The 27,826-nt window shown below is 40.8% G+C and overlaps 2 protein-coding genes across 5 annotated transcripts in view; one reads left to right on the forward strand and one right to left on the reverse strand.

The window, feature by feature from the left end:
• Positions 1-261: 261 nt before the first annotated feature.
• camsap1a (calmodulin regulated spectrin-associated protein 1a) lies at positions 262-19,527 on the forward strand. 4 transcript variants are annotated; one of them, XM_085414203.1, is made up of 20 exons: positions 262-596; positions 1,102-1,304; positions 6,486-6,748; positions 7,417-7,578; positions 7,667-7,747; positions 9,057-9,089; positions 9,909-10,050; positions 10,257-10,396; positions 10,707-10,803; positions 10,967-11,093; positions 11,581-11,660; positions 11,760-11,844; positions 11,966-14,306; positions 15,531-15,667; positions 15,771-15,979; positions 16,068-16,130; positions 16,438-16,525; positions 16,613-16,731; positions 17,256-17,374; positions 18,040-19,527. In XM_085414203.1, the coding sequence occupies exons 2-20, from the start codon at positions 1,103-1,105 to the stop codon at positions 18,328-18,330; spliced, it is 4,779 nt and encodes a 1,592-aa protein (XP_085270329.1). In that variant the 5' UTR covers positions 262-596; position 1,102; the 3' UTR covers positions 18,331-19,527. The 4 variants fall into 4 exon arrangements, with proteins under 4 accessions (XP_085270329.1, XP_085270331.1, XP_085270330.1 ...); XM_085414205.1 differs by lacking the exon at positions 16,068-16,130; XM_085414204.1 differs by lacking the exon at positions 9,057-9,089.
• A 3,505-nt stretch (positions 19,528-23,032) lies between these two features.
• The window catches only part of kcnt1a (potassium sodium-activated channel subfamily T member 1a), a 39,677-nt gene continuing 34,883 nt past the window's right edge, over positions 23,033-27,826 (reverse strand). Inside the window, exons 22-31 of the mRNA XM_085411337.1 lie at positions 27,672-27,743; positions 27,432-27,566; positions 27,199-27,310; positions 27,007-27,108; positions 26,639-26,722; positions 26,417-26,545; positions 25,896-26,190; positions 25,757-25,819; positions 25,590-25,674; positions 23,033-23,333 (exon numbers count right to left, since the gene is read on the reverse strand). Of these exons, the coding sequence (XP_085267463.1) occupies positions 23,216-23,333; positions 25,590-25,674; positions 25,757-25,819; positions 25,896-26,190; positions 26,417-26,545; positions 26,639-26,722; positions 27,007-27,108; positions 27,199-27,310; positions 27,432-27,566; positions 27,672-27,743 (1,195 nt within the window). The 3' untranslated portion in view covers positions 23,033-23,215. The remainder of the gene's footprint in view (positions 23,334-25,589; positions 25,675-25,756; positions 25,820-25,895; positions 26,191-26,416; positions 26,546-26,638; positions 26,723-27,006; positions 27,109-27,198; positions 27,311-27,431; positions 27,567-27,671; positions 27,744-27,826) is intronic.

The following is a 27,826-nucleotide window of genomic DNA, read 5'->3' on the forward strand; positions in this document are numbered from 1 at the left end:
ATTATATCCAGTCTTATTAGTTTTAACTTTTGGTATAAATTATTTAGTTCTAAATGATTGCCTAATGCAACAATCTTATGTTTTAGGCTTTACTTTTTTATTACGTTAATTTGTTCCTGATTTTTTTTCTTATCTTTTATTAATCTTCACAGCTGTTTTTTTTTTTAAAAATAGCGCTGCAGCGCCCTCACCAGGTGGCTATATGTAACTGGCGGTAACACCCGTCCCCATAGAGACAGGCTCCTACAACAGGGTTGCTCGTGCACCGTTAGAATCGCCAGTCCTCCGTCAGAGACGATGACAGCCTCAGTATGAAAGAGCCAGCTATTTGACATTAATGATTCCATCGAAAGCAGACTTCTGTGGTGGTTGCCAATCGGAATTTTTATTATTACTGTTATTATTATAATTATTGGATTAACGACCATCAGCCACCAGGCGAAGCTTTATCCTGAGAGGCCGGAGATTTGTGTCGCTGGGCAGGGAGGAGTCTGTTATTTCAACGTTAGCTGAAGCCAGGCCAGCATGTCGGCGTTTTAACAATACATCCATCTCAAATACAAAGCTTCGGAGAGGATCCTAATGTGCTCTTAGAGGTGAGTCTTTGCTACATGTTATATTATTGCTGTTAAATGTTGCAACGCTAGCTAACCTGCCACTGATACAGTGGACATAGCGGTGCTAGGTTAATATTGGGTCGTTCTGTTCAACTGGACTCACAAGAACCAGCTGTCATTTACTAAAAAAAAAAATTCTTTTTGGTTTCATTTTTGAAGCTAATTCTAAAAGAACACAGAGCTATCATTTATGCCCGGAAGTGCCCTATAGTTACTTCAGTCTAAGACATTATTAGCTGATAATCAGATAAATAGCCAACAGCATACATATAGAAGGTGTTTTGGGCTCATATGAATGGTCGTGCTGACTGACAGCAGAGGCGACTACAGCACCTGCAGGTCAGACGAGGTGAGTCTTTGTGAATTTCATGTTAACGGAGCCGGTGCTGTCAGTGAGCAGGGCCCCGGTTGTTGTCCTGAAATCGATGATGTAATGGTGTTGGCTTCATGAGAAGAAGTAATACCCGTGTGTCTCTATGTTCAGGATGGATGTGGAGGTGAGTGCTGGCAGGGACAGCACTTGGAGGAGAGCAGCGGCAGCAACAGCAAATGATGATGGTGCTGGTGGTGGTGGTGGAGGAGGAGGGGTCATGGAGGCTCAGGTTGTACCGCTGGAGCTGTACGACTGTGCAAGAGCCAAAATAGACGCAAATCTCCGCTGGTTGTTTGCCAAAGCCTATGGCACAGGTAAGACTTTCTCTTGTGCTGCTGAGACCTTCTTGGATGTCAAGAATGCAAGAGGATTCATATCTTTTTATATGGATGAATATTTTATTGTGCATTTTGTCCTAGTAGTAGAAAGAGAGAAAGGTATATACCCTACAAAAGGTCCATGTCTAGAATCACATCTGAGTTGTGTGTAGTTATACAGATGCTACTATGACACAAATGACAATTTTAATAAAATGAAATTTGTGACCTTTTCAGTTTAAACATTATTGATTTCTAACTGTGTTATTAAACAGTCAGAATAACTGAAAACATCAGGATATGTTGACGTTAGGTTTCAAGTTTCCAGTTACTAGTCCTTTGTTTATGCAGATTGAGACTTCAGTCTACTTGGAAATCCACTATCCTATTTTTTGAGTGTTGATTTTCGACCACAACAATTGCAAATGTATTTTATGAGAATTAACTTTTCATACCGCGACAACATAGCAGCACTCCAGAGCGTCATTCCTGCGAGTGAATCCTTGGGCTGACATCTCGTGATGAGTCTTTCATGCACAGGTCACTGGCTTTGTCAGCTCTGATGAGGTCTGTTAAAATATTAAAAAATGATTGCTCTACATAGGCAGGCTGTAAGTACTGCAAATGTCTGGAAATCACTCTTTGAATGTGGGTTTTTATGCCACGCACTAGCAGATCTATCAGGAATGTGATCAGGAGGTCAGCTGTGCTCTGCAAGTCTCAGTTTTTGTTTTATCAGTAACAATAATGTATTTGGAAGTTGATCCGGAGGCAGTCATTTAGGAACGGAAAACTCATTGTTCTCATATCCACTTTATGAGTCAAGCAGTTGGAGTGCCTGCAATTAAAGTGTATCCATTCCTGTAGATGACTCAGGGAATTGACGCTGACATGGGAACTAAAACTGAAAATGCAGGGCTTATAATACCATAGAAATGAAGCCGAATGCTAAATTCTGCTCCAATCTACACACTGGGAATTACTGTATCTTTCAGATGACAATATAACTGTCATCTTCCATCAGTCATGTCAGCATGAGCAATCTCACATAAACAGATGGAGCATTTTAGTGTTTTACCATGAATGCGCAAAATATTGTATGCTTTCGTTGTGTAGACTAGAGCTTGGTGTTTGTTCGGGGCAGAGATAAGATGTCCATAATAAACACCAAACCATTACCATTATCTCAGAAAGCTTCCTGCTTCCCTTAATCTCATTGGCTCTTCCTGATGTGTGCCAGGGACTCTGGTGTCCTGTTTTATGCAGGCATTGATATAAAAGTCTATGAGGATTATACCAATACTATATGACATGGGACTCCTCAGTTTATTAAGCTATCACAACTATTTAGGTAGTAGGGAAATGATGAGCTAGATTGTCGCCGCCATTTATTCGCAGCTGTCAATCATGTGGCGCTTATCATGACAGTCAGTTTTTGTTCCTGCTTAGCTTAATGTGGTGTGCAGCTAGCAATTATCACTTCGACAAAGAAGCAACTGAGACCATAATTAAGCAGGAAGTGGTAAATGTTTGGCACTTTTCCTTTAAAGAAATACTTAAATGATAAATTGAACACTTCAATAGATATACCTGATTGTTGTTGGACCTCGTTTTGCCTTCTGTCTTATTTCTTTATAGCATAGATTCAACAAACATTTCTCAGATTTTGGTTAATATTGGCATCATGCAATTGCTTTGCCAGCAGCACGTCCATGATGTGAATCTCCTGTTCCACCACATCCCAAAGGCGCTCTATTAGATTGAGATCTAGCGACTGCGGAGGCCATTTGAGTAAAGTGAGCTTATTGTTATGTTTAAGAACAAGTGTCTTCTGGAAGCAACCATCAGAAGATGGGTATGCTGTGGTCATAAACAGCTGGGCGCTTAGCAATACTCGGGTATCGTGCAGCTTTAAAAAAAATGTTCATCTGGAGAGAAGAGATAAGTGTGGAAGACAGAACCACACTATCAGAACTCCTATTAGAGTGCAAACTGACGAACACACCGACACAGCAGTGCCGGGAGGACCGTGTTGTCTGTTGTGAAAGTCAGCACAGCAGTCACATGATTAAGTGTTTAATGGGATTGGACCTGAAGGCCTGTGTCTCTGAACAACACAGCCCGTTTGTTTAGACTCATGACATGTTTATTAATGGCCTGTGGAGAAACACTGAACGTTCCTGCACTGGAAACAGTTTCAAAGAAGAAACAGATAAACGGATAGTAAAAGTGTGTCGCTTTCAAACTACATAATTACTTTTTATGTACAGTTTTAATAGCTTTTAACAGTTGGAGTCAACAGTCTTATGTTGTATAATTTGTACAATAGTGGGCTCTAAAGGTCAGGGATATTGCTTTTATATTTTCTCCCACATAATGCTTAAGTGCTCTGTCACCTACTGTACAGATCAGTACAGTCCATAGATTTTTTGTTCTGTGCTTTACTTGATAAAAAAAATTGTTTTGAAATGGAAACTGAATGCCGTTTGAATGAACCGATACTGGAATAGTTGGATATTTAGGTAGATGTGGAAGTGCTGAGATTCTCCTGGGGCGCAGTTAGTGCTATCACCTTTCAGCTTGAGGGTTTCAGGTTCGAACTTGCTGAGGTCTTGCTCTCAGTTTGTTTGCCCTCAGTAAGCCTACATGGGTTTTCTATAAGTGCTCTGTTTTCCAGAAGCAAAGTTTTGTTTTTGTTTGTGTTGTTGTTTGGTTACTTGGCATATCTGTATTGGCTTTATACTTGGATGGTAGCAAGAATGGTTGCCTGTGCTGTTCACTCTGGGATGGACTGGCCACCTGTTCAGGGTGTATCCTACCCTTTGCCCAGTGTCAGTTGGGATAGACTCCAGCTCCCCTGTGATTTCAGTTGGATAAGCAGTTAGAAAATGATACATGGATGGATGGCTGTATTAGTGATCTCTCATGCACAATAATAAATGCGTACAATTAGAATAAAGGATCTGGAAAATTGGTGCCCACCTTTTCAGTTCTGTCTGCTTTGCCATGCTTTCAGGTGGGATTGGCTTATTGACTTACAGGCTATGTTTGCCCAACATGCTGTCTTCAGGAGGACTGTTCATTGAGCCGTCTTATTGGAGAGAAATGTTGCATACCCCTGCAGAGCCCGGAGTCTGATAGCTCTGCCTTAACTGTCAGCAGGATTTCTGCTGGTCAGTCTGACCTTTGTGCTTGAAAGAATAAGAACAAAGACTCATACATGCACACTGGGCTGGGTTTAAGTCCTGGATCAGATAGACGATAAATATCTAAGCAGTATTAACTACTAGAATTATGGAGGAGAACCTCTCCTTTCAAATTTATTGCTGCACACACACATACACATGCACACATCTCCTGATGTCAAGGTCCGTGAATCAATTCACTGAGCAGGAGCCGGGACAGCATCCCAGCCCCCGCCTCCGGCCTCTCCATCACCACAGCAACCAGGGAGGAAGAGGAACCATTCTGGGACAGCTAAGAGTGAGGAAGTGGGGGTATTTGTAAGAGGAAAACAAAACAGAGGAGCTCAGACATGCAGGGGTGTGTTTTCTCACATGATCTAGAATTCTCATTCACATATGGCAGCGCTACATCAGCGAAGCGTGCAATAGATCCTGTATGTGGACCATGACAAGCAAGCAGTCTGTCGTAAAAGACACAGCTGAGGTCTTCGCAGTCAGATGTAGTACCGAGCCTGCTGTGTGTGCGTTTTCCACTGATGGATGTTTGTCTGTTACATCACAGTCAGCATCATCCCTAATGTGAAGCAAAACGAGAACACATGCTTTTGTTAACTGATGCAAGTATAGCTGCTTATCTTCTCTTCTCACACTTTTATTCATCACTGTCATCGCTCAGTTCTGGAGATGTTTGACTTAGAAACAAACAGTCCCTCAAGAAGCCTGGCAGGGTGTAACTGCTAGTCCAAACCAATCATTTGATAGAGAAACCATAGATAATGGCAGTTAAAAGCAGTGCATTTTAGGCATATCTGTGTATGCGGACATTACAATATTTTAACAAGATAAAGATGTGCAAGGAAGCTCTATCTGGCTACGAGGTTTGCTGTACTGTCAGAGAGATAATTTGACATTTTGGAGCGATACACTTGTTCATTTTCTGCTGAGTTAGATGCAAAGATCAATATTATTCTCTTGTATGCACACCATCTCTGAAGCTGGAGCCAGAAGCAGTTAGCTTATCCTTGCAAAAAGACTGTGCACAGAAGCAAACAAACAAACCTAGCTCTTCAAAGTTAAAAAAAGAGCTAGAGTCTCCTAGAGACCTCATCATTTGCTTGCCAACATTCCTTCATTTCTGTGGTTATTCAAACAAGATGTAATGTAGTAATAGCTGAGCTAAAGGGTGCTGTAGACACAGATTTACTGCTTCCCCCTCCATCCACTTTTACGTTAACCTACACTAAGCACCTTCTGGTTTTTATTGTAAAATAGATACCACTGTGCCTGCTACCCATTTACTGATTTATCACAGAAATAAATTATACAGTTATACACTTTGTTTAGAGCAGTACACACCCACTCATACCCCTCTATGATGGACAGAACTACTAAAATACTAAATCCACTACAAGTTCAGGTCAGTTTTACATTAGCTTGCATGCTTATAATATTCATTATCAGATGGCTTTGAGGGTTTTTTTTTTTTTTTTTTTTGGGGGGGGGGGGGGGGGGGGGGTGACAAGAAACAACAGAGTTTCAACACACAGAAATTTCGTGAATGCTTCGGGCCTTAACTCCTGGATTAACATAAAAATAGCTTTGGCATGTCCATGTGCATGAGCAGGAGCTGGAGAGTGCTAGGCTGGCTTGGACGACACCATTAGCTTAACTATCACCACTAAGTCCCCGTTGGCTAAGTGGCTTAGGGCTTCAGGCCCAAGTGCTGTTTAACCACTGACTTTGAGTGCTCTCCTCATGCACTGGTTTCTTCTTAGACGGTCTAATACCCTTTAAAGCCTGTGTACTAGGAGCTTCTCTGTTACATAACACAGCAAGGCATTGGTTGGACACGTGTTGTATAAAAATAGTTTGTGTGTGTGGTTGTAAAGTGTGATTTGTACCTTTATACAACTTTGATAGGTAAAAAAACTTGCTGCTCACATTGTGGCTCTCATTTTGAAAGCATTTTGTTTGCCATCAATCCTTCCCCCAGATCATGTTCCTGCAGACCTGCGGGACCCCTTCTACACAGACCAGTATGAGCAGGAACACATCAAACCCCCCATCATCCGCATGCTGCAGTCTGGAGAGCTCTACTGTCGTGTGTGCGGGCTCATCCTTCACGCCGAGCAGGCCAGCTCACTCCAAAACCACCAGTCTGTCATCCAGGCTCTGTCGAGAAAAGGCATCTATGTCCTGGAGACCGACAACGCGCCAGTTTCAGATCTGGATCTCAGCGCTTCTCCCATCAAAATGGTAAAATGTGTCTTTCTAGATTGTCAGAAAAAGCAGACTCAGTTTTCTGAAAGATGAGTCACATTTCGGCAACGTCCCAAAGCCAGATTCTGTGATTCATGTGTAGCAGTTGTAACAGTGACAAAATAACAAATATTTAATTTGCTTTCATTTCACTGATTTACACACCTCCCCAAAAATCTCTTTGTTTTTTTTCCCATTGTGGTTAGTATTCCTCTGTAATAGTATAACCCAGTAACCTGGCAACCCACACTTACCATCTGTTAACAAGCTAATCTGACTTTCCAGAGCCAAATGTGAGCTAGTAGTGTTGGAATAAATAATGCACCAATGTAACAGAATTATTCATCAGGCAAAATGGATCAAAAAGTTTTTCATGAATTTTCAATTTTCTCTTGATGATTTCCATAATCCTGAAAATGTGCTCTAAATGCAAAAACAACACATAAAAGGGAATGATTATTATATAAAAACAATATTGTACCATTACCATTATACCATTACTACTATACTAAAGTGAATCTGTGATTCCCAAATATTTAATACATAGAAAGACTTCATGAATGTTGTCACAGTAGGGGGCAGGAAAAGTCATTTCCGCCTAAGGCTTCTCAAATGCTATGTATCTAATGATGGATTCAAAGATAGCTCTTTATCTGTTCTCCCAGAGCGCACACATCCACCTCATTGATTCCCTGATGATGGCCTATACGGTGGAGATGATCAGCATAGAGAAGGTGGTGTCCAGTGTCAAGCGCTTTTCAACCTTCAGTGCCTCAAAGGAGCTTCCTTATGACCTGGAAGATGCGATGCTGTTTTGGATCAACAAGGCAACAATTAAACAGTGTTATTGTTATGACAGTTGGATTTGTGTGTTCGTCTGTCTGTGCTAACCTGCTGTATTCTTTGGTGTTTTAGGTGAACATAAAGTTGAGGGAGATCACAGAAAAAGAGTGTAAAATGAAGCAACATCTTCTTGACTCACCGAGTCACCAGAAGGTAATGATAATATAATAACAACAATAATAACTTTATGTATATAGCACCCTTTAAAAACAAGTTTCAGAAAAATACACTCACTGGCTACTTTGTTTGGTGCACATGTTCTGTTGCTTGGGGAAAAGCCAGACTGCTTGCATTTGATATGATTGCAGCAGTAACTCCAATAACCACTCCTTACAACCAAAGTATGCAGATGAGTGTTTCTGAATGCAGAGAGTAGGGTGCAAACACCCTTGCAGATGAGCTACAGCAGCATAAGACCACACCGGGTGCCAGTCCTGTCAGCTAAGACCAGGAAATGGAAGTTATAATTCAAACAGGCACATCAGAATTGAACAATAGTAGATTGCCTGGTCTGATGAGCCTTATTTTTCTGCTATGACATTCAGAAGTAGTTTAAACGCCACCTCAGCATTATTGCTGATCTATTACATCATGGATGTGCAGCAGGCAGCAAGTGCATGATATTAACATGTAAATATGGACTAAAATCTCTGATGGATGTTTCCCTGTTCTACATAGAGTGAAGGGAGTGCTGAAGGCAAAAGGGAGTCTGAGTATGAGCAACGTGCACATAACAAAGTGTTCAGAGAGTGTAGCTTCCCCTGTCTTGAAAAGAGTCTGTCTTAAGTGATGTTTTTTGCCTTTGTCTAATGTCCTACATGTGTGCATCTTGTCCTTAAAATACATATTAATTGTCAAGTAATCAGTTCTGTCTTCTACTGACATTGTCTTGCAAACCTGTGATCAGATATTCAAACATTTTTATTTGTGTGTGTTTGCACCTCATGCTTAAAGGATATATATATCATGCTTTATATTTTTAAACTACTGTCCCTATTATTTGAGGGCTTTAGGATAATTAAGCTGTGGGATTCTTTGTGGGGAACCAGTTTTTAATGTATTATATTTTTAACATAGGGATTTTTTTTTTCAAATTGTGTCTGTCATCATTAAGTTTGTGCTGAGTAAGCTTTTGGTAGTTAGTGTTTTAACGTATCAACAGATGTGCAGACAGTTGCCGCTGGATTGACGCTTGCATTAACTAGCTGCATCATTAGTAGCACAGTGTGTCTTTTGAGCTATGTCTCATTTCAGTTGTTCCCCCCTGATTCCTGAATAAATAGATATTGCTGATGCTTTCATTCGAACCCTTTCCGGTTATCTTTAAGACCAGATCTGCCTCCTTCCAATCAGGAGAAGATTCGATTCCTTCTGGCTGTGTCTGACCCTTTACTTGTCTGTTGCTCTTCCTCTTTGTGTCTCCCTCCCAAATTAACTCCCTCATGTGCCTCTTGGATACTAGTCTCCCTCCAAATGGTACTGGAAGCTTGTACCTGTAAGTGCCACTGCTTGCAATCACCTGTGTGAATGTCAATGTGTCAACTGGAGGTGTGTGAGGTTGTGTATGTGTGTGCATCAGATGTGGCAGCGTAATGGAAAGCTGGGAAAAAACTAGACTAACAGGATGAAGGAAAAAGGGAATATATTTATGGGTGTTATATAAATGCAGTAAATTGTATAAGGAAGATGACACAGTGGCCCTTACTGGCAAAGGAAGGAACATCACCATGCTCGTTTGCTTTTATTTTCAAATCCTTTTTTACATCCTTTAATATTCAGCTGAGCTCATTCAGTCCTCAACTTCCTCCTCCCAAACCATCCATTTATCCACCCAGTGTTAGAATGGCTCATGGCTTCTTTTATTTCACCATTAACTTCCTCCCAATATCATTTCTTTCTGACCTCACTAGCCTGATATATTGCATGCTCTGGCTCATTGCTTACTGGAACCTGTGGAGTTCTCTCGTGTGGTAAAGTATTCATCATTAACCCCTTTCGTTACTTCATTGTACGGTTTATGACTTTTTCTCTTGCATATCCACGCAATACTTATCTGTGTTATGCTTAGCTTAAATATTTTATATGAGAATCATTAGCACCCTTCCCGATTCGTATCAGCGAAGACACACATTATGCACCACATGACATGTCACAACCAAGAAGCCCTAGACCCCAGTTAGTGCTGAAGAGAAGCAGAGATTAGTTTACAGCATGTGAGATGTTATGTTTATCTGACAAGTGAGAGTGTGATTCAGTGATTCATTAGACAAATGTGTGCACACTGTGTAATCCTAGGCCTTCTCTTGGTGTGTAGGTGCGTTACCGCAGAGATCACCTATCAGGTCGAACGCTCCAGCACTTCCCCTTGTTGGACGACCTGTTGAAAGACATGTGTGATGGCACAGCTCTGCTGGCTGTGATCCACTTTTATTGCCCAGAACTCGTTAGACTGGAAGGTACTGTAACACAGCTCTATTCAAGCCAGAAGTGTAGCACATACTGTAGCTGTCAATTTATCCTAATGTTATATAAGTCAGGATAGTTTTACCAAGAGGTGAATTAAAAGATCAATACGACTGTGAAGCAAAAGGAGCAGTATCTATGAATTTAAAAGGTTTAAGAGTACAGAGTAAGCCTGATAGCGTTGTCCTGTTGTGTGCAGATATCTGTCTGAAGGAGGTTCCCTCTATCAGTGAAAGTGTTTACAATATCCAACTACTGATGGAGTTTTCAAACGAGTATTTGAACAAATGCTTCTATCTGAAGCCTGAAGACCTGCTGTACTCCCCACCGGTACTAAAGGTGAGCTTGGAAACATAAAACACTTTTATAGTTACAATAAAATCACTGTACATTTATTTTTGAATAAAAGTAACGTTAAATTTAACTGCTTAACTATTATACCTCAACAAAAGACGTGTTTTATGGATTTGTCCTTGTGGTCCTGCTCCTCTTGCCCTCAGTCTCAACACCTGATAGTGAATTGCTTTAAGCGATGGATTAAATCTAAAGAATACATATAAAGCCCAGTGTGCCTTGATCCTGTGCTATGCTGCTTTTTTGTCATGTCTTGCTTTTCTTCCTGATAGCGTCAGTTTTTGATGTCTTACAGAATAATGTGATGGTCTTCATTGCCGAGCTGTTTTGGTGGTTTGAGATTGTGAAGCCAGACTTTGTTCAACCCCGGGATCTTCAGGATATCAGAGATGGTATGGCACACTTTCTGCCTTCATCCATCAGTTTTGATTGAATAACACAAAAAGCACAGTCGCTACATGTACACAGATTGATTTGATGACTATATATATATATTTGTATTTACTGAAATGTTAGTGGCTGTTGTGAAAACATGCCATTCTTCTATTTCCACAGTGAGACTGCTGCTGCAGCCTAAAACTTCTCGATCCTATGTACCCATCTCCAACATCACTAAACGAAGTTTCCTGACATCATCGCACTCTGCTGACACCCTGGCCACGCCCACAAGCCCTGACCTCAGGTATCATTACAAAAAACATCTATTGAGTCACTAGTCCAGAAAAAAAGAGTTTGGCTGTCTTTTCCCTAAGATCAAAAACAAAACAAAACAAAATTAACTAATGTTTTAAAAGTTACACATATACAAAATTATACAACATTAGGGCTAAACTACTGACACGATTGAGGTCTTGGGTTTATTGCACCAGATCATTTAAGCAAAGTGATTGGCTTTTATATTTCCCAGTTTAGCTTTTGATTGGGTCTTTGGTCACAGGACCCAGACAAGCATCATCTTGGCTCTTCTCCTAAATGAAGATCTGTGGGATGATTCGGAGTGCGGTGTCTCTCTTTTGTGTCTCTGCGGTAGTGTTTTAAATGCCTCTGCACTAAATATTTAAGCAATGTAAACTTAGTAAATTAAGAGGTTATTAATTTATACAATGATATAGATATACAATAATAATTTACACAGCTAATATCTCTCTCTCTCTATCTCTCTCATGCAGCACTAAATCAAGCTCCACAAGCCCATCTGTGCTGCCTCTGAGACAGAGACAACAGAAAGTGGTTGAGGAGACCACTCCAGGTAAAAAAAAAATCATCTGTGTTCTGAGCTGAGGTTTCTGCCTGAAGTCAAGAAGTAAATATATTTTTTCCTAACATGGATCATGTATTCTTTGTGCAGATATAAGGCATAGGCCTAACTCTCTGATAGGCCCAGATGCGCAACATCAGGGCTCCAAAATGGCCTGGCCAGAGAGAAGGACGAGGTGAGTGCTATACAGTAATTGGTTTATTCAGTTTCATGTTGCAGAATCTATCAGTATGACAAATTCTTTTGTTCAGCTTACCTAACTCATTTTCCTCCTTCTGTACTATTATCTCATCCAGGCCTTTATCCCAGCCTGCATCCTATGCCCTGCATTTTGCCCCAGAGGATGATGCAGACAGTATCAGTCTTGCTCGCTCCATTAGCAAAGACAGCTTAGCCTCCAACATAATGAGCATTACTCCTAAACACATGCTGGGTGCGGGTCTGTCTCAGCATAGACTTAGTGGTCAAAGCCTGCTTAGTCACATGCGCATAGAGGATGAAGAAGAAGAAATAGAAGAGGAGGAACTGGTTGCCGTTATCCATCCTTCTGTATTTTCTAGACATCGAATCGGGAGCAACATGGAGCAGGACGAGCTGGAAATGCAGAGTGCAGCTCCTGCCTCAAAAGTATGTAATGCTTCTCGTCCTTCCTGTTTCGATGCGGGCCCTTTTACTCTGGACTGCCGAGGCGACAGCTATTATCTGGAGCCTTTGTTGCCTGCCATCCCTAAAATGGCCAAAGAGAAAAGCATCAGCCTGAACAAGCAGGAGGAGAGCGGTGAGAGTCGCTGCAGAGGCACGGGAAATGCAAGAAATGCAACGGCCGGTGTCCCGCGGACCTCACAGAGGAAATCCCCCAGCAGCTGTACACCCACGCAAGTGGTGGAATCAGTTCCTAGCTCTCTCAGGCAACTGATCGAGGATTCAGCAGTCGACTCTCAGCCTGGAAAGAAGCAATCTGAAGGCTTTTTCCTTCACTTGTCAGATGAGCCAGACCAGCACAGTTCTTTCTCCATAGATTGCATGCCAGAGGCAGGGCCCGATTCTGACTCTGACATCGCAGACCTGGAGGAGGATGAAGAGGAAGAAGATCAGATGGAGCTGATGAAAGAGGAGGTGAAGGGAGGGAGGGGAAAGTGCCCAGAAGAGGACGACACGGCTGAATTTGGAGAATTTGGAGAGGGAGAGTCAGCCAAACTCAGAGAAGACATGAAGGTAAGCGAGCGGGAGGATAAGGAAGATTGCAGTGGGCGCTCTAGCCCTTGCCCTAGTACCATATCATGGGCGAGCAGCTGCAGTGCTTCGGGCAGCGCCAGTGTCAAGATGACCAGCTTTGCAGAGAGAAAGCTCCTCAAACTTGGTCTCCGTGACGGATACTCAAGTACCAGCAGCTCCCAAAAGACAACACCTGATGGCTCTGATGTCACCCCCTGCCCTCCCTGGCAACTGAGGAATGACTCCACCTCGGGTTTGCTGGGGAAAGAACCGAGCACTGTGATGGGGAAGAATACGGCACTTAGTTCTCCAGTTGTGCCTTCAGAGCTACTGCAACTTCACATGCAACTGGAAGAGCAGAGACGCGCAATCGAATATCAGAAGAAAAAGATGGAGACGGTGTCAGCCAGGCAGAGATTAAAGCTTGGGAAAGCTGCTTTCTTGAACATTGTTAAGAAGGGTGGGGGGCGCAGCGACACTCTTCCTTTACCCCTCAAACACTCCAAGGAATCCTTGGCGCTAACATCTGCTGACAGGAGTAAATCAAAGAGCCAGACCAGCAGAGATGATTCTTGTCTTGATGCTCTAAAGGTTCGAACAAAGGGAGGTCAAAGAGAGGAAGGACCGATGAACACAGACAACAGATTAAACGCTCTCTCCCAGGATAACGGAGCTGAACCTGATATAAATGAGTGCTCCCGTTCCATAGAGCTGCTCAATGAAGCTATTAGTACTATTCAGCAGCAGATGATGCAACTCTCATTACAGCAAAACCTGCTCATGAAGCAGAGCGTGGCCTCCCCTCCAGACTTGGTGCCGTCAGGCCCAAGCACACCCCCTGACACAAACCCAACACAACAAACACCTTCTACCTCAGACTCCAGATCTTATGCAGTTCACTTTGTAGATATCAGTGCCGGCAGTGCTGCACCAACTCGTCGTCCTCCCAAGCTTAGCTCCAGCCAGCGCAGCAAAGCCCCAGAGCTGAAACAGAGTAAAGAAAACAGCAAGAGTGTCAAAAAATCAAACATCCAACTTCCAGAATGTGCTGAAGGGGAGGAGGTGGAGAGTACTGCTGAGAGCTCTAGGACTGAGAGAAGCCTTCAGAGGAACACCACCTTCAGGGTCCAAGACAGCACAGGAGAGGGAACAGGGCGCCTCTCAGACAAACTCAAATCACCAGACCCACCAGTTATCTCCAGTACGACTCAATTTCCATCACAGGATGGAGAGCAGGAGAAGGACGCAGCTGTCAGGTCAAGGATGGAGGTTGCCAGTGGGGAGGAGAGCACAAGAGTCAAGGGTCAGCTGATTGAAGTCGACTTGTCAGAGCTCAAAGATCAACTCGAGGATGGCACTGTAGACGCCCCAGACTGCGTGGCAGAAGGCGAGCAGAAGAACGTGTTGGGCTTCTTCTTCAAGGTGAGATGAAGATGTTTACACATTTTGTTGTACTGTGTAGGGCTGCTCAATTAATCGAATTTTAATCACGATTACGATCTGGGCTTTCAACGATCATTAAAAATGACTGAGCCGATTATTAGCCCCTCCCTCATTTATCCGCGACACCTTAAAGGCCGGTCCGTGAAAATATTGTCGGGCATAAACCGGTCCGTGGCGCAAAAAAGGTTGGAGACCGCTGATTAAGAGGACCCGAGGGAAGCTCGGAAAGCTAAGCAGAAGTTATTTGGAGAGTGACTGCCGTTGGTTGAAAAGAGAGTTTAAAAAAAAAAAAAACTTCAGTGGTGTTGCACACTATTTTATATTATTTTTTTAAAGTCATTGTTAACCCTTTAAAGCCGGTCAGAGCAGTAAGCTCCGTTTTGCGTAACTATTGTTAAATCCCTGTAGAACCTGAACCGTGTAAGCTAGCGCAATAATTTGTTTTGCATATGAAACCGGAGGAGTTGTACTTACATCTGATGCCATCAGCTTGTCCTCGGTCACGGTTTCGTTCCACATATAGCTTTGCAAAAATTGCATAAAAAGCGCTTGCAGGAACAAAAACATAATATTCCAGAAACACGCTTTGCCGTTCCTATCAGCTGTTCGTAACACTTCCCACAGTGAAATGATGCACATGCTGTTTTCTTTGCAAATTTGCATCATAGGATTGTTTTTTGTTTTTCCTGCAGTTTATAAAAATTGCTGTATCTCCAAAATAAAACTATGAAGACACTCAAAATAAATTTCCTGTGGTGGGAAACTATTTTTTTGCAACTTTATTGTATTTAAAGTTTTGAGGGATAAACCTCTTAAATTTCTCCAAGTAGAAATATATGTAAACAAAACAAAAGCGATTTTCAATTTTTTTTGTAGTTTATTGCACTTTTTTGCAATTTATGTAATTACTATGGACTTAATGCATACATATTATTAAAATATGGGCTATAACAGTTGTATTGATGTATAGCAACTTGAAATGCTCCCACAAATGGCACTACAGCATGTAAAAAAAATAATATAAGCTCTGGTGGACTTGGTTCTATAGTAGGTCTTAAAGGGTTAAATAAATATCGTCAAATAATCGTGATCTCAATTTCAGTGAAAATAATCGTGATTATCATTTTTGCCATAATCGAGCAGCCCTAGTACTGTGTTTTAATTTCAATGTGGTATATTGGAGGTTTTTCTTTAATCTTCCAGGATGATGAAAAGGCAGAGGACGAAATGGCGAAACGTCGCGCTGCCTTCCTCCTCAAACAGCAGCGCAAAGCCGAAGAGGCGAGACTACGCAAACTTCAGCAGGAGGCTGAGAGCGAGCTCAAGCGTGATGAGGCCCGGTGAGTTTGGACATGAAATCACATGTTAAGAAATGATAAGGAGTGGTCCAAGGCGTGGGTGGGCATCTGGCCGCTGTATTAACTTTCCTTCTGTTTGCTCAAGGCGAAAGGCTGAAGAGGATCGCATTCGTAAGGAGGAAGAGAAGGCACGGCGAGAGCTGATTAAGCAGGAATACTTACGGCGGAAGCAACAAGCCCTGATGGAGGAGCAGGGTCTGGTCAAACCTCGCCCACGGACCAAAGCCCGCAGGAACAGGCCTAAATCGCTGCACCGTGAAGAGTCCAGCGGTCTCTCCAAAGGATCCGCTACACGTAAGAGTGTCTCTAGTACTTAAGCAGTAAAAATGTGATCGTGTTGTCGTCCTCTGAGTATCTGTGTGTGTGCGTGTGTGTCGTGCAGGTAATTCTCTGAAGGTTTCCATGTTGATCAAAGCCCAGGACTCTGCAGCAGGCTGCAGGGGAGGTGAACCTTCTTAAGCTGCTCTGCATGATGTGGACACGACTGATAAAAATAGGAGTGGATTTCAGAATAGGAAGATCAGTCCGTCTTTTTTCAGAGCAGACACTTCTGATTGGCTTTGATACACTTGTTTTATTGTTTTATGTGCAGCTTATTGTGTCTCTTTGGTCTTACATGTGCTTTTTTTTAACTACATTGTTCTTTTTTTAATTATTGCTGTGAAAGTGCAGTAGTTCAGGCATAAAACTGGGCAAACAGCACTTGGCTAAGGAAAGTAGCTGATGCTAAATCCTTCTGTCTCCATTTTCAGCCGATCTGAGCTGCAGTCATCGAGGATCAACGCTCTCTTTGGCAACTGATGCAGACAGCGTTATCTCCGGAGGGGCAGAGTCAAACAGGTGAGAGTTTGGCTGTATAAAAGCAGAGAAAATTTGTGTCCATGTTGTGTGTCTTTGCACTAATTTGATTTTGGTGCATTTTTTTAGGGCTGGATCTGTGTGCTCTATGGAGTCATTCCCCCTAAGCAGGGCCTCCAGCAGGAACATGGAACGGGACTGGGAGAACGTCTCTATAGCCTCTTCCATTACTTCGAATGAGTATACTGGTGAATAGAAATGCTGAAAAAAAGATTTATTTCCATCATCACAAAACCAACATTTATTTTTAAAGATTGGTGCAAAACAAATTTTCTATTTTGTCACATTCTTAATGAAAGAGACATTTAGATAAATGTGTTTTTATGCTATTTGTCAATGAAACTGTGAAAAGGTTGATGGCTCTTCTGTATAACCAGGCCCAACAAAACAGTTAGCTTAGCCTTAAGCACAGATTGTAATATCCACTGGACCTCAAGCCATGACTTCACAGACTTTGCTACAAGCTTGAACAGCAGTTTGCCACTGCATCTACTCCCTCCTTCAGTTTTGATGCTAAGCTATGCTAGGCTAATCGGCTCCTTATTCTAGCTTTATAATTGCTTTAAAAATATGAGAGAAGCATTGATATTCCCATGTAACTCAGCAAGAAAAGAGTTAGGCCTGTTTTCTATTATAACCTAAACCACTCCTTAAACGGTTAGAGACCTGTATGTCATTTACTGATCTTCTTGGTTTGGTTCATATGCTATAGGTCCCAAACTCTTCAAGGAGCCGAGCTCCAAGTCCAACAAGCCAATCATCATCAATGCCATCGCCCACTGCTGCCTGGCCGGAAAGGTTAATGAAGTGCAGAAGAGCGTTGTTCTTGAGGTCAGTGAACACACAGCAGTAATACCTATGAAACTGTCTGGGAACTTTGTGTATATCATAGTAAAACATTTTAACGTGTTATTGAAACAGTACTATGCAAAAGTCTTGAGCCACCCGTCCTTCCTTTCTATTTTCCTTTCAAGAAGCCAGACTTTCTAACATAAGAGACAACTTAGCTAAGGACCCGTTTTAAATTGCAAGCTCACAATTTTAGATTAGTTTAATGTTAATGTAATGTCAAAGATAACACAATTTGTTGGGCAAATAATTTCATTTTTCCAACAATAAGGTGATTCCCAAAGAGCTATCAGCTGGAAAGTTCTATCTCAGCATGGTGTGCAGTGGACAAGTGGAGGACAAAAGAAGAAGTAGTAGGCCTTAAAAACTATATACAACAGATGAACTTTATCTGAAAATCATCCCAATGTTTAAATGGTTGTTAATATATATGGAGGAGGTTAGGAAAGACATGCAACAATATGTGAAACACAGTGGAACAGGTGGTCATACCAAATATTGACTATATTACCATGTATGTTTGCACATTTCAATAAATCACTGCAGCTATTTTCAGCAGACTACAAAGAAATAAGTGGAAGCTGAAGACTTTTGCATAGTACTTTTAACTTTTTACCACATTCAAAAATTCAGTTTTAAATTCTCAGGAACTAGAAAAGTGCGAGTCCAATCACCTGATCATCCTCTTCCGTGACGGCGGGTGCCAGTTTCGCGCCATTTACTCGTACTCTCCGGACACTGAGGAGATCATCAAGTTTTCAGGCACAGGACCGCGCACCATCAACCGAAAGATGATCGACAAGCTCTACAAGTACAGCTCAGACCGCAAGCAGTTCACTGTCATCCCCGCCAAGACTGTGTCGGTCAGCGTGGACGCTCTGACCATCCACAATCACCTGTGGCAGGTCAAGAGACCAGGGAGTGCACGAAGAAAATGAGAAAGGGGGACATTTGTAACCATTTCTGGTCCCATCTGCTACTGTTGGGCAGGCCCCAATAAGCGTGGAGACGACTGTCATGTCATTAGAGGGTTCAGATATTCAAAAGTATTGCATTCTGTTGTATTAGCTTTTTATTCTGTATGTCACACTGCAGGGTTTTAATTTGTGGGGATATCCTACATTTAATTAGGCACTTCTTTTTATGTAGCACCCCCACTACTGAATCTACTGGTACCAAGTGCAAGTGTAGACACGCAGGGATGAACCTGACAGTGTCTTGTAACATTTACTGTTCCAGCTTGGCAAAGAAGTACCCGACTGCTGTGATTAATCCAGGCTGCGCATACAGAGGACTCTTCTACTACTCGTATGTGTTTTTATGACGAGGGAGCTTCGAACAGACTTTTTTTATGTCCGTGTGGAATGGATGTTAGCAAGTGGTAGTCTTCTTTTCTATTTAGTGTGTTTGGAGAAGTGCGTCAGTCTTTGTGTTAGGGGGAGGGGAGAGCAGACTGCAGTTCTTCTGCATTTGGCCCTGAATGTGTTTACTCTTTTGATTATGCTTTAAATCTTCTGACAACCAAGCAAATGTTTTTCGGGGGGGGGGGGGGGGGGGGGGGGGGGTATTTGTGCTGCTGTTACAGTGGAAAACAAAATAATGTTGTTTTTACCTTAAGGGAAATTGTACTGGTATTTATCTCAAACCTGAAGCAATTTAAACACTGCATTAAAGGGCAGCCTACGGAAATAATCGCACACATATATAAACATATATTCCGATGTGAGCCCTGTGAGATCACCGATTAGCTCACATCACTGAACTAAAATTGACTGGTCTATGCCACTGAGCTGTTTGCCTCTCACATATAACCGCTGGCTGGATGTTGGCGAGATGTTCGTTTTTAATGCCGCTTCTGGCGCTTCACACTAGTAATTTCCTTGCAGTGACTGATGTCAGCAGCTGGTACAGTGTTTGGGAAAACTGCACAATACTTGATATTTGTTTGCTGCGTTTTGTACGTTTTTGAGCAGTATTTTTTGTACGTTGCGTACAAGTTATGTTTACAAAAAAAAACAAAAAAACAGGCACTATTTCGAGGTTTGTTCTGTTACAGGCATACAGAGCTGAGTCTTGTCCGTGTTATATTGAATGTTTATTTATTTTGATTAAATATAATAAATGCAGCTAGGTACATTTTCTTGCTAAAGTTGCCTTAATGTGTCTTTTTTCTGCTCTCCGTTTCCACTCTGTATTTACTAAACGAGGGGGATGCACAAGTCCTTTTTATGGATTGCTAAGAACTACTAAATGCCACACAGTCAGCACCTGCAGCTGGCAGTTAAAGCTAGAAAATGAAGATCTGCGGAGGACATATGGTCAGGAGAGTGAGCAATAGTTATGGTTGCTGATCAGGAAGTACAATTAAGTCCAGTTAGAAAAACACTGCACAACTGTGACTTGTTTGCTATGGTTACCAGTAAGTACATCCCATGATTCAGTCATTTATAGGAGGACCTGAAATCACCCGCTAAACAACCATCACCCTCACATGGCCATGCTTAACAGTTAGTGTCCGGGTTTTTTTTTTGCTGATATGCTGTTTGGTTCTTGCCAAATCTGGTCCTCTGTATTATGGTCAACATCTCCCCTTTGGCACAAAAGCAAACGCAGCTTATCAACATTTATGGTCATGATTTGGATTTGTTTTGCAGCAGGTGATTTCAGGTGCTTCTATAAGCATGAAATATATCTGCAAAAAGTCCTGTGAAAAGTTTCTTTTTAACACAACTGTATATGCCAGTCTCTTGTACATTCAAACAGACTTTTTTGAGCAATTATTATTTAAAAATAATCAGCATATTTTTCAGACTTAATAATTACCTTAATGAAACTATCAGGACTACTAATAGATGTAGCTAAGTAAAACATTGTACCACACTGCTACTCGGCAGTGGGCTATTTATGATTATTTGGTTTTAATCAAATTTGCATTTTAATTACAATATTACGATGATTTTGTTGCCTTAGAGCCACAGGGAGCCAGTGGAAATATGCAACCAATCCATAGCTCCGGTGGTTCCCTGCGACTTTAACAAAAAAAAACTATCCCAGTACAAATATGGAAATGTTTTAAATGATTATAATTGCTGTAAATGATCTTTTATATTGTCGTTTATTAAAGAAAATACACTTAATGATGTACATAGAATAAGCAAATATCAAATTAAAAACAAAAGTCCTGATAAATTAAAGTCACTAAAGAAAATGGAGAATTTTACTGTACATCAACCGACAAGTTTGCTCTCACCATCTAACACTGATGGCTCACCGTGTGCCTTGTTTTCCCAAAAAGTGATTATTTTTCACCTATAATCTGTCAGACCTATCTCTCATTAATGTTATCAAGTCATTTTGTATTTGAAAGAACAAGTAAAAATGTGAAATCCCTTTTTAGCGAGAAAATTCCATTAAAAATGCTTCAAAAATCACCAGCAGCATAATTACAGATTCCAGTTTAGTGACGCCAATCAGTGGAAGTGAAGCAAAGTATACACCAACTAGCTCCTGTCAATTAAGGTAACCATGGCAATAGCACCAGTGTTAGGTGCATGGGTTTACATATATGTATGTTTTTTTGCATCAGACATACTTTTTAATACTCTAAAGAATGGTCTTTTAAACAGGGTACTTTATGGGGATTTACTCACTCGTGCAGTCAGCCTCAGCGGCCACCAAAGAAAGTTGACGACTTTCAGCTGCAGTTTCCTCCTGCTCATCGGGGCAAACACATTTCTCATAAAATCAGGTCAGGTCTCAAAAGCCAGTTAGAAGGAAGCTGAAGTGTATAATCTTTCAAACAGAGATCAGAGGGAGCGTCTCACTGATCAAACCCACTTCATGCATACATTCAGACAATTTATAAAACAACATTTCTCTATCACAACCAAATCATAACTTCCTGTGATGGCAACAACAAAAATCAGATTTCACCTTGAACGTATCCCAATAACTTGTTTTATTAAATAATAGGACTTTAATAATCTATAAATAATGTATTAAATGTCCCATATTTTCATGCAGGTACATAAGTGATTTGTGTCTGTGCATTTAGAGGTGCAAGTTTGTTCTTCGGTTTATTCATTAACTAGCTCTGGGTTGTTGAGAGAAGAAGAAGAAGGAATAAACAGAGGCTTGTATAAACACAATAAACAATCCATAAATGATATTTTCACAATTCAAATAATTAAAAAGCCTAAATTAGATTTAACATGTTACTTAGCTCAGTCTGTTGCGGCCTCCGGGCAGGTTAGTTGCTCCCCCCATTTATGGTGCTTATCTTAAAGTAAGCTAACATTTTTATGAAATTATCTTAAAACAATTTAAGCAGTAGCATTCTTCTCAAAATTCTTGCAAAGTCTCTAAAGCATCAGACTATTCCTTTAATGTCATTGCTTACTAATAGACAGGTTTCTATAGTAAAAAAACAATATAGGCAACTTGAAATCATTTCAGTATGTTGTGTTCATAATACAGCACTTTAATGTGCGAATAAAATAAGACTCAAGTATAAATAAGTTCAACACTCAAATAAGTACGAAGTCAAAGAGTCAGAAAGACTCTTGCATTAGGCCAAAGCAACCACAATTGTATATTATGAAGCAAAAGTGTTTCACTTAGCGGTGCTGAAAGAAAAATGGCGCTCTCTAATTACTAATATAGTGTTAATCAACTAAATACTTTATGGCACAATATTGAATACATGGCACAGCCTGTTTAAAGGGTTGAACTAAGCTCTTGTAGTAGTAAATACTTCATCCAGTCTAAGAAATGCACTGCAGCAAACATATAAGTAACCACCATTATTTGTACATGATACTAATCTACACCACTAAAAATCTACTTCTATTCTTCAGCTGCAAAAATTAAGCTTTGAGAGTTTAAAGCATATATTTTTATTTGAGTCATGTAGTGTTGCAAGTTACGCTTGAGTTTATGCGAGTGGTGGTAAACAGAAAATGTGTATCCAGGGAAATTCAAAATATGATCACCTGATATTCTCAAAAAAAAAAAGCAAGGAAAGAGGATTAAATCCTGAACTTCAATGTCACAATTTTTCTAATAACGATACTTCAAACCAAACCACCAGAGTTCTGTAGCTTTCAGTGACAAATACATATTTCTGTGCTCATACTTGAATGAATGAATTGGATTCATTCTAACCAGGGCCGGCTCTTAAGCTCTGATGAAACTGACTGGCATTCCTTCAGTTAGCTCACTTCACTTCATAACAAGCATGTCCCTGACTGCTCATTTTTATTTTTATTCCTATTTTCACTTGTATTTTTATTTTTATTCCTATTTATTCTATTTATCCCCTTCGTATATTTTATTTATATTGTCTCTGTATTTATATATGTGTGTGTGTGTGTGTGTGTGTGTGTGTGTGTGTATATATATATATATATATATATATATATATATATATATATATATATATATATATATATATATATATATATATATAATATTCTGTAAATCTGTAACTTCTGTCGGTGCTGTGCTTTTTTGGAAATCGAATTTCCCAGAGGAACCCACCCGAGGGATTAATAAAGTTAATAAAGTTCTATCTAAAAAGAGCTCTCACAAATATCAACACACTATTTTTACAGAGTTTGTGGCAAGAGGATGAAAATGTCACTGATGACATCAGCTGTCACCTGACAAACATTAGGCACTCGTATAATACAGTGGCAGATTGCAGGTGCTGAAACTTTGTAGCACAAATTGTCCTCTTTCAGACTGGACCCGCATGGATGCAACGAGACCCCCACAGAAGCTGAAGCTGGGTTAATGAGTGTAGCAATAAAGGTTGGCAGGGTATCAGAGCTGGGTGTCCTCTCTGGTGTCCATGCTGGACTCGTGTCTCTCTTTCAGGCTGCTGCTGTGGACAGGGGGCTCTTCGGGGACGTGAGCCAGAGGGTCCGAACGAATCAAGTAGCTGGGTGGGAGAAAGAGAGCAGAAAGCAATGAAATGCTGATGTATCTCGCTCATTATTAAAACTGCTCCATACTCACTCAGCTCACTGAAGAATGAAAGGACCAGGACATCTTAAAGGCCTCATTGTATCATATCAACCCATTAGAGTGCTTTGCTCTAATGCTCTAGGAGTTACTGGTGGTTCCTAAGATACTTAAAAGTAAAATGGGAGGCAGATCCTTCAGCTTTCAGGCCCCTAATCTGTGGAACCAGCTTCCAGTTTGGATTCAGGAGACAGACACGCTCTCTAAATTTAAGATTATGATTAAAACTTTCCTTTTGATAATGCATATAGTTAGGGCTGAATCAGGTGACCCTGAAACCTCCCTTAGTCTCCCTTAGTTACGCTGCAACAGATCTAGAGTGCCGGGTGCTTCCCATGAGTGTTTCTTCACCACCTTTTTTCACTGTCTAAGTGTTTATACACCACTCAGTATCTAATAATTAGATATTATTCATCTCTCGCTCTCTTCCACAGCATGTCTTTTGTCATGCCCCCCTACACCTTAGCCTTAATTGGTCATGCCCTTCCCTGAGCCTGGTTCTGCCAGAGGTTTTTTCCTGTTAAAAGGGAATTTTTCCTTCCCACTGTCACCAAGTGCTTGCTCATAGGGGGTTGTCTGATTGTTGGAGTTTTTTCTCTATTATTGTAGCGTCTTTAATTTACAATTTAAAGGCAATTGAAGCAACTTACTGACATCACCTTTATTTACCCCTCTTTTATTTATATTCATAAGAGGTGTGCTTCTTGCCACCAGACAAAATTAAGTCCAGTACACTCAAAAAAATAACTCTTTGAATGAACATAAAAAATCATGGAAAGAATTTCCACGTAATTATATTGCTTTATTTTAGCATTAAGCAATTCTGTTAATCCAACTTAATGTACTTGAGTTGGACTAACTTGATTAATTAATGATGAATCAACTGTTTTACTACAGTTGAGTCCAACTTAATTTAATTGAGTTGATCCAACCAATGCAAATTACGTTAGTACAACAAAAATGCTTAATTGTGATAGAAAGCCATTTATTAATGTGGAAATCCTTTCCATGGTTATTTTACATTCATTTATAAAGTTATTTATTTTTGGAGTGTTCAACAAAGTGTAACAAAGTCTAGAGTCTTGTTAACATAAAATGTTAATGGATTTATAATAACTTGCACTCCTCTTATCTTTACCAGGGTTGCAGTGACACTGGGGCCTATCCCAGATGTGATAGGGTGGGAGTCAGAGTACTGGACAGGTCACCAGTCTATCGCAGAGAGACAGACAACCATTTGCACTCATGTTCACAGATATTTTAGAAACACCAATTAACCTAAACCTAATTTATGCATGACTTTAACTGTGGCAGGAAACCAGAGTACCCAGAAAGAACCCACTGCAAACTTGGCCAGATTGCAGATTTGAACCCAAGACCTTCTTGCTGCGAGGCAACAGTGCTAACCACTGTGCCACCGAGCTGTCAATATAGAGTTTAAAAAAATAGGGAAACTATGATTACAAGGCTTTATATAGAATTTTCTGTACGTTTTTGTCCTTTACAGGTTAAACCACAATAAATAGCTAATAGTGTGTGTATGGTTGTCTGTCTCTTCTAACCCCAGTGATTTTCCTGTGGTTTGAACTCTTGTCTGATCTTGTGAATTTTGTGAATCCAGGCAACTAACCACTCTTACTAGATTGTATCATGTCATCTCAACAAGAATAAATTAAGTTGCTGGATTTCATGCAGATCCTACATGATTTAATTACGTTCACCACAGAAACATGAAATTATTTTGTTCACATTGCAAGTTTGAATTTTGTAAACGTAACAACCACTCAATTTCATTTTTTTGAGTGTACTCTTTTCGATGTCTGCTCATTAATTGCAACATAATCTACTATTAAAACCAGCTAAGTCTTTATCTCTTTACAGCTTAGATGCCTAATAAACTGACAAAAATGTAAAGTTGTAGCATGTAAAATTAGTTAATATGCCATTTTTATGGATTTGCTCTACAAATTACATTCATTCATTAATAACATAAAAATATTGGCAATTCACTTTATTTTAATTATAGTGTGCACTAATATCTTACTGGCATTTTTTTTTCTTTTTCCCTCACCGTTGAATAATTTGATGTCATCAGACATGTAAATACATCGAAATACAACGATGTGGAGGAAGGGAAATACACAGCGCAGCAACATAAAGTAGTAAAACTTACACAACATCATTGAGCTCCAGCCTAGTGTCAGGAGATGGGTTAATAAGGACATAGGAGAGAGTATTTTGGTGATCGTTCTGTTCATCTGAAACACAAACATCACCACAGTCAAGCACAAAAGGCGATGCCATGATCAAACTGTATTTGCAGGATCATGAGTTGAATACCTTGTAGGTAACCCAGATTAACTCTGTTCATGACGTCACTGGCTGTCAGATTTGTCAGGTCATCTACAGGTACACAAACAGCAGTTAGATTAAAAACAATTAAATACCGAGCTGTCGGTTTTCTCGTGTCTATCATTACCATATCCAGATGTGGGGAGGCCCAGGTGCCTCATGCGGTTGCGGACCAGTTCTGACAGCTCTTCCCTCTCAGAGCGCCTGTAGAGGTTGAGGCGCTGCTGGGCAATGCGCTGGGCGTTTTCTTTGTTCGAATCCCGGCTCGCCCCCTGCCACCGCACACTTTTCTTACTCAGACGCCGAGCCCACTGCATGCTCTTCTTCCTCAACAGGGGGTGATCGGATGGGTCGTTGTTGCGAGACTCGTCCCCCTTATCCTTTGTGTCCTCGCAGTCATCAACGCTGACTGACACCTGCGACTAAGGTGGCGAGACAATAAGTTACATTTACACATCTTTAAAGAAGGGAGGCTGACCATAATTCATTGAGGTAAATCATTTTCTTCTGTTTTTAGTTTTTGCTCAAGCACCAAAATGAGATCTCAATGGAAATACATCACTGCATACATTCATTTGTTTTTTGTGTATTTAATAAATAAGTTCTTGGACTGGAGATTGATAGCCTGACATCTTGCTTAGATCTCACCTCAGAAGTGCAGAAAATGTGTGACTCAGTTCGATAGATCCCAATAGGAATTTCAGCACTAGAGGAGCAGAGCTTCTGGAACAGTCTCCCGTAAGTGCCAATCCACAGATCCTCCTCTTTCACTTTCATCTAGAACAGCACATGATAGCATATACTATTAGGGCATATGGGCTGCACTGTGCTTCTTTCTTTTCATTAATTCTGTTCTTCTGTCACACTCACAGCACACAGGTATCCTGATCCTGGGGTGGTATCCAGCCCCAGCAGCAGTCTTGCAATAAGGATCATGTAGTCCTTCACAAAAGACTAACAAAGAATAGCAGAAGATTACTTGTATCGCTTCATACATACACATACACATAGCCATGACAGCTATAAATGCAATAGAAAAAAAAAAAGGGAAACCTTTTAATCAGTCACTGAACACAAGAGGGCACTTGTGCTTTATGATGGTAACACTGCTCACCATCTTCAGGTGATGCTGTTTTTCTGCTGCTATGAGCCATCATTCAGACATTACTCATTTCTTTCACCTAGTGTTAAAAAAGAGTCACCTCAGACTACGCGTTTCGCTGCAAGTGTGTACCAACCTGGTAGAGCAGGGTGTCCAGCATGCTGATACTGAAGACTCTGCCCGCAGCGAAGGGTAGGCGAAACATGAAGGCCAAGTTGGAGCCTTTGTCACGCTCCTTCTGTGGGGGAGAGACAGGACACACATAAAGCAAAGCATCTGTAAAGGCCTACAGGGCAACTAACCGTAAGCTCCCTCATGCTGTTTTTACCTTTTCCAACTTAGAGAGAGAGTATGAGTAGCAGTCCTTCGCTCTGAACTGCATGAATCTCATGTTGGATGGGTGAGTAAGCTCTGTGATTATACTGAGACTGGGAAACAACCTTGAGTGGGAGAAAGTGATAGAAAAAAAAAGAGGAATTAGAAGCTCAGGCATCATTTCATAACAAACTGACTGCGGTTCATGAATAATATATGAACGACTGGAAAAAATGCTCACTTTACCTGAACATTGTCTGCACGTTGACAATAGTTTTGGCATCGGCCATGTAATCTTCCTCGGCGCTCATGGTGCTCTCTTTATCCACAACGACCAGGTTATCGGCGTAGATGATCCCACACTGGAGCAGGCTGTCCAGACTGAAATATACACACACAATAAAAAAGCAGAATATAACATAAAAAAGTAAATGTAATAAATATCAAAACTGAAAATGAAAGCAGAAAATTATGTGACATTCTCACTTGTCTATGGATCCAGCCATGTAGTAGACCATTGGGAAACAGCAGATGGCCTCCAAGAAGTGATTATCAGGCCTGAGGGAAGTATATATGGTGCATTTAGCTTCCATGAACCTTATTACATGAATATATAACAGATTTTAAAGAGATAAGTGTAT

The sequence above is a fragment of the Rhamphochromis longiceps genome, linkage group LG7, assembly GCF_057381845.1.
Source record: "Rhamphochromis longiceps isolate RC_006_pf linkage group LG7, R_longiceps_female_GT1.1, whole genome shotgun sequence".
Classification (NCBI taxonomy): Eukaryota; Metazoa; Chordata; class Actinopteri; order Cichliformes; family Cichlidae; genus Rhamphochromis; species Rhamphochromis longiceps.

Bases quoted from the DNA above. Each gene is read 5' to 3' on its own strand.
- camsap1a (XM_085414203.1), top strand. From the start codon at position 1,103: ATGGATGTGGAGGTGAGTGCTGGCAGGGACAGCACTTGGAGGAGAGCA. The intron at 1,305-6,485 runs GTAAGACTTTCT...TCCTTCCCCCAG, and splicing joins TGCCAAAGCCTATGGCACAG to ATCATGTTCCTGCAGACCTG. The intron at 15,668-15,770 runs GTGAGTTTGGAC...TGTTTGCTCAAG, and splicing joins CTCAAGCGTGATGAGGCCCG to GCGAAAGGCTGAAGAGGATC.